At 43.8% G+C, this 6,000-nt stretch overlaps 1 protein-coding gene across 2 annotated transcripts in view; it reads left to right on the top strand.

The window, feature by feature from the left end:
• The first annotated feature begins 2,604 nt into the window (after window positions 1–2,604).
• LOC144688581 (ubiquitin-conjugating enzyme E2 variant 1-like) overlaps window positions 2,605–6,000 on the top strand; it is a 48,121-nt gene continuing 44,725 nt past the window's right edge. The window contains exon 1 of one of the 2 annotated variants that reach the window (XM_078555323.1): window positions 2,605–2,758. In XM_078555323.1, the coding sequence (XP_078411449.1) occupies window positions 2,737–2,758 (22 nt within the window). In that variant the 5' untranslated portion in view covers window positions 2,605–2,736. Of the gene's footprint in view, window positions 2,759–4,215; window positions 4,235–6,000 lie in introns of those variants that run through there. The other variant, XM_078555325.1, reaches the window with a different exon arrangement.

The following is a 6,000-nucleotide window of genomic DNA, read 5'->3' as shown; positions in this document are numbered from 1 at the left end:
GCAGGTTGTTGCTAAGCAAGTGCCGCTTGATAGCACTGTTGATGACCCCTTCCATTACTTTACTGATGATCGAGAGTAGACTGATGGGGCAGTAATTGGCCAGGTTAGATTTGTCCTGCTTTTTGTGTACAGGACATACCTGGGCAATTTTCCACATAGCCGGGTAGATGCCAGTATTGTAGCTGTACTGGAACAGCTTGGCTAGAGGCATAGCAAGTTCTGGAGCACAAGTCTTCAGTACTATTGCTGGAATATTGTCAGGGCCCATAGCCTTTGCAGTATCCAGTGCATTCAGCCATTTCTTAATATCACGTGGAGTGAATCGAATTTGGCTGAATATAGGCACCTGTGATGCTGGGGCCCTCCGGAGGATGCTGAGATGGATCATCCACTCGGCACTTTTGGCTGAAGATTGCTGCGAATGCTTCAACCTTATATTTTGCACTGATGTGTTGGGCTCCTCCATCATTGAGGATCGGGATATTTGTGGAGCCTCCTCCTTCAGTGAGTTGTTTAATTGTCCACCACCATTCATGATTGGTTGTGGCAGGACTGCAGAGCTTAAATCTGACCTGTTGGTTGTGGGATCACTTAGCGCTGTCTATCCCTTGCTGCTTATGCTGTTTGGCATGCAAGTAGTCCTGTGTTATAGCTTCACCAAGTTGACACCTCATTTTTTAGGTATGCCTGGTCCTGCTCCTGGCATGCTCTCCTGCACTCTTCATTGAACCAGGGTTGATCCCCTGGTTTGATGGTAATGGTAGAGTGGGGGATATGCCGGGCCATGAGGTTACAAATTATGTTCGAGTACAATTCTGCTGCTGCTGATGGCCCACAGCGCCTCTTGGATGCCCAGTCTTGAGTTCTAGATCTGTTTGAAATCTATCCCATTTAGCATGGTGGTAGTGCCACACAACACAATGGAGGGTATCCTCGATGTGAAGGCGGGACTTTGTCTCCACAATGCCTGTGTGGTGGTCACTCCTACCGATACCATCATGGACAGATGCATCTGTGGCTGATGGGTTGGTGAGGATGAGGTCAAGTATGTTTTTCCCTCTTGTTGGTTCCATCACCACCTACCGCAGACCCAGTCTTGCAGCTATGTCCTTTAGGACTTGGCCAGCTCAATCAATAGTGGTGCTACCAAGCCTTTCTTGGTGATGGACATTGAAGTCCCCCATCCAGAGTACATTCTGCGCCCTTGCCACCCTCAGTGCTTCCTCCAAGTGGTGTTCAACATGGAACAGTACTGATTCATCAGCCGAGGGAGGGTGGTATGTGGTAATCAACAGGAGGTTTCCTTGCCAGTGTTTGACCTGATGCCATGAGACTTAATGGGGTACAGAATCGATGTTGAGGACCACCAGGGAAACTCCCTCCCAACTGTACACCACTGTGCCGCCACCTCTGTTGGGTCTGTCCTGCAGGTGGGACAGGACATACCCAGGGATGGTGATGGTGGAGTCTGGGAGATTATCTGTAAGGTATGATTCCGTGAGGGTGGCTATGTCAGGCTGTTGCTTGAGTAGGCTGTGAGACAGACTTGTGCCTTGTAGATGGTGGACAGGTTTGGGGAGTTGGAGGTGAGTTACTCTCTGCAGAATTCCCAGCCTCTCACCTGCTCTCGTAGCCACGAGTTAAAATCCTTTAATATGGCATTTCACCTAGTTTGCACTCTAAGCATTCTTGCTTCAACAATTCCCATGGTTCACTCTTATGTCACAAATTTTCCAATTTATCTGGGCTAAGTCACTTTTCATTTAAATAGTTTTTGTCTGGTCAAGTACAGTATCTCTATCTTTTACTGTCCATTTTTTCAGGTGTTATAACAAAGCTAATTACCTCTGGCAGGAATGCTCAACCAATACTTTGTCAGCTGGCAAACATTACAACCATTCATAAAAAGAAACAGAACTAATTTTTTTCCTATTTAGCTTGCAAAACAAATTACAAATGTGCACTTTGATTGAAAAGTGTAATTTCTTGGTCTCTAAATGCCAAATAATCACCATCAGAAGCTAAAGCTGGGAAACGTGGGCCTCTTCATGACTGTAAAGATATTAGGGTAGTGCAGGAAGTTCTGAGAAGGGATTTTCGAAATGAAAATGAAACAAAAACAGGAGATTCTGGAAATAAACGCCAGACCAATTATTTAACTTCAAGAGAAAAGATGAAGGATTTAAGCCCTATCTTAACTTCTCTTTTCTGTTTAATTAGTTGCTGTGCATTTTCCATAATTACTAAAACTGCCTTGCAAAGTGAAACGAAGAAAAAGCTTCAAACACGTGTAAATAGCTTTGGATAGATACAAAATAATCTGACTGATCGATATTGGAAAAATTGCAATACATCTAGTTGCAATACTTCAGTGTAATGTTGCAAAGTAAGACTCAGAATGGGAACAGCCACAAGAGAGCAGCGGAGCGGAGCGGGACCCCACGGAAAAGCGCAGCGCCCACACGGAACGGCGCCGTGCCCGCCGGGCGCGCGCACACGGGAGGGCGCCGTGCCCGCGGAGGGGCGCGCGTGCACACACAAAACCGGCACCGTGCCCGCCGGGCGCGCGCGCACAGAACGGGGCCATGCTCGCGGGCCGGCGCACAAATAGTGCCATGTCCATGGGCGTGCGCGTACGGACGTCGCCGCACTCGCGGGGCGCATCCCCGCCGACAGTTCCCGCGTTTAGTGACGTCACGACCGGAGGTGGTCAGCAGCGACCGGTAGCGACACAAGATGGCGACCACCGGGAGTAAGAGTGAGTCGGGGGGGTGCAGAGGGTGTTGGTGCGGGTGCGCTTTTTCCCCCGCCCGCCCGCCCGCTTTATGAAATCTCCATAGGGAAGTTGCTGGGCCCAGTTAGGCGGGAGGGGATCCTCCTCGATCTTAATGGGGTCTCTTTGCTGATTACCGGGAGCTGCTGGTTCCTGGGGAAGGGCCCAGGGGCGGGAGCCGTGTCTGCAGGGTTAGCTGCGATAATCTGCGCCCCACTCTGTTCGGTTTGGGGCAACTCGGGTGCTTTCGTTTTCACTGAGGAAACCGGAATCCGTCAACGGCCCCACTGGCCGGCCTACCGGATTACTCAGCAGGAGGGGGAAGAAAGAGGAAGCGCATTTTAATCGGAAATAAAACATTTGTTTTTATTGGATATAAAATGCCATCCAAGTGTATCCGCCTTGGCCAGCTCGGTAGGGGCAGGTTGCGGTGTTACTGTTGCTCTAGCCTGCCTGCGGTTTGCCTCTTGTGGGTGAGGCTGCGCCGCTTTCTCTCTTTTTTTGTGGGGTTTTGTCCGCATATACGTAACCTACGCAGGCCAACGTCCTCCTTCCTTAGGGGTGGGGGGGTCCTCCCTCCCCACCTAAACCGAACCTCCTTTTTATTACTTTAAATGTCTGTTTAAGTATTTCAAATTTAATTCAGATGCGTGGTAGCAATTTCCCTCATTGTCATTTTATCTAATTCACACACAGCGCGATTTTCTTTTACTTTCAGCTACTGTGAAACTACGAGGGGTAGCCTGTTCCACAACATTTGTTAGAACTGTTTTAGAGAACCTTTTACTTTGTGTTAAATTATTATTTTATGTTTCGAATTTAAGTCGTCTATTCGAAATTTATTTTAGATGTCGGCTTGATTCAGTTTGATTTATGGCAGTTAGAAGGTTGTGGCTTAAAGCTCAATCATGCATTTGTAAAATAATATATGTACACCGACAGGCTTTCTAGTGCAATCCTGTGGGAGTGATCCAATTTACAATCTCCACCCAGGACCTTGTCCCAGTGTTGCAGTTGAATTTGTAATTGTGTTCTGGATTTACCTTTTCTGTAGGAGAGGGTATGAGAAAAGAGCATAAAAATAACAAAGGGTTTTAACAACATACATTTAAAAACAATGATGTCAATTGGTAATTTCCTCAGCAGAATGAAGCAGTGGGTGAGATATCTTAGTTTTCATAGAAGATTGTCATAATGGGAATGAGAAGGTACGAGAGAAGAAAGTAAAAGAATTGCCTAAAGGAATTGATGGTGCACTTCAAAGTGGGAAAAGGTCCTGATGGCATGCATCCTGGAATGTTGAGGAAATAGTAGAAACTTCAACTTCAATGTTTCAGATATTTTTAGCTGTGGAATTTATGTTGGAGGACTGCAGGATCACCAACATGACACTGCTGTTCATGAAGGGAGGAATGGCTAAGCAATGTAATTAGTTATAAACCAATTAGCTTAACATCAGCGGTGAGTGAATTTTCAGGTGTCATAATCCTAGATGATTTGCTAATTTCAAAAGAATAGATGTGTGGAAATAAAGTATATTCATAGAAGAAATGCAGTGGATGTATACTTTCAGAAAGAGCTAAGGTCCTACTTAGGAATCTATTTCATAAAAATGGAGGTGCATGATGCTAAAGGGAATGTGGCAGCATGGATAGTAAGCTAATCAGAGGATAGAAAATAGAGTAGTGATGAATAAAAAATTTGGGCGATTAGATTGTAAACAGTGGTATCTTTCTGGGCTCAATATTAAGGCCATAAGTGGTTACAATGTAAACATGGTTGGAAAAAGTAAGGAAGCTGGATACCCGGAGAGGACCATAAGCAGCTTTGGGAGAAAGTAGGTTGGGCAGAGAGATGCCAGTTGAAATTCAGTGTAGGGAAATGTAAGGTGATCCATTTTGGGACAAAGAATAAGAGGAGTATTTGACCAACAACTTATAAAATGTTAAATGAGCACACACTTGATTTAGACACTCAGATCTTTAAAGTTAGATAAAAAGTTAAAAATAGGGTATAAAGCATTTGGACTTGTAGAAGTCACTATTTATGAAAGAAAACCAAAGCAAAGGGGTCATGTTAAACCTGTGCAAAAAAATTACTTAGGCTGCAGTTAAAATATTGCATCTAGCTTAGGATGCTGTACTTCAGGAAGGATGTCAAGGCCATGGAGAGGGTAAAGAGGCATATTAAGTTGAATATCAGAGATGAGTCACTTTAGTTAGCAAAGCAATAGCCCCATTACTAAAACAGACAAGACAAATAGGAGACCTGATAGTGGTGCTCAAAATTATAAGGAACTTTCAACAGGTAAATTTGATAAAACTATTTCCACTCTTTGGTAATGAGATGATGTACATTGACGATCATACAGAGGGAAAGATTAGGAGAAATTCTTCCTGCTCAGATCTTAAATTGAGACATGGAATGTCTCACCAGAACTAGAGGTGGAAGCAAAATCTTTTAAAAAGGAATGGATAAATATTTGGGGGAAAAAACTTAAAAGCATTTCAGTGACCTGCACGGCCACTTCCTGTACTACTTGTAAACTTCTATCGCATTTACTTTCTCCTATATCTTTGTGGATCTCCCTCAGTTTCTTCCTTTCAAAATGGATAAGACCCAAGTTTTTCAAGTCTTACACCTCAGTCCTCTAAAACTAGAGATCAGTTTTGTATTTCTTTTCTGACCTGCCTCCTGGGCTTATATTAATTCTTATACTGTGGAAGTCAAAAGATATGAAAAGAAAAAGTGCAAATACTGAAACTCTGAAAAACAAAATGTGCTGAACAGCATAGGCCTGCCACCATCTGTTATGGGAAATAGTAGCCTAATGTTTCCACTGTGGAATTTCTTTATTTAGTTTTCTTCATGTAATTGCTATTGGGGCTGCAATACATTCTGGCAACTTCTGTTTTTATGACGTTATCAAGATAAGGTGTGGTGTGGCCTAACCAGATTAGAACTTCCTCCTTAAACTTCACAGTTGGTTGAGTAATTTGACATTTTTTTGGTTGTTAGTTGCTGAGTCTACTAAAAACTCCACATCTCTTTCAGCTTCACCTTTTGCTGTTTTGCTCCCTTTCGAGCAATTCTGTACGTTGATTATTTTGTATTCTTATATACAATACTTTGCACCTATAACTTTTGTTTTGTCACTATCTGTCCATTTGTATATTTTACCTATTTAATTTTGTAAGTTCCTGGGTGCCTCTTTAGATTCACTTGCA

The sequence above is a fragment of the Cetorhinus maximus genome, chromosome 13 (assembly GCF_964194155.1).
Source record: "Cetorhinus maximus chromosome 13, sCetMax3.hap1.1, whole genome shotgun sequence".
Classification (NCBI taxonomy): domain Eukaryota; kingdom Metazoa; phylum Chordata; class Chondrichthyes; order Lamniformes; family Cetorhinidae; genus Cetorhinus; species Cetorhinus maximus.
Note: the sequence above shows the minus strand (reverse complement) of the source record. Positions and strands in the feature narration are given on the sequence as shown.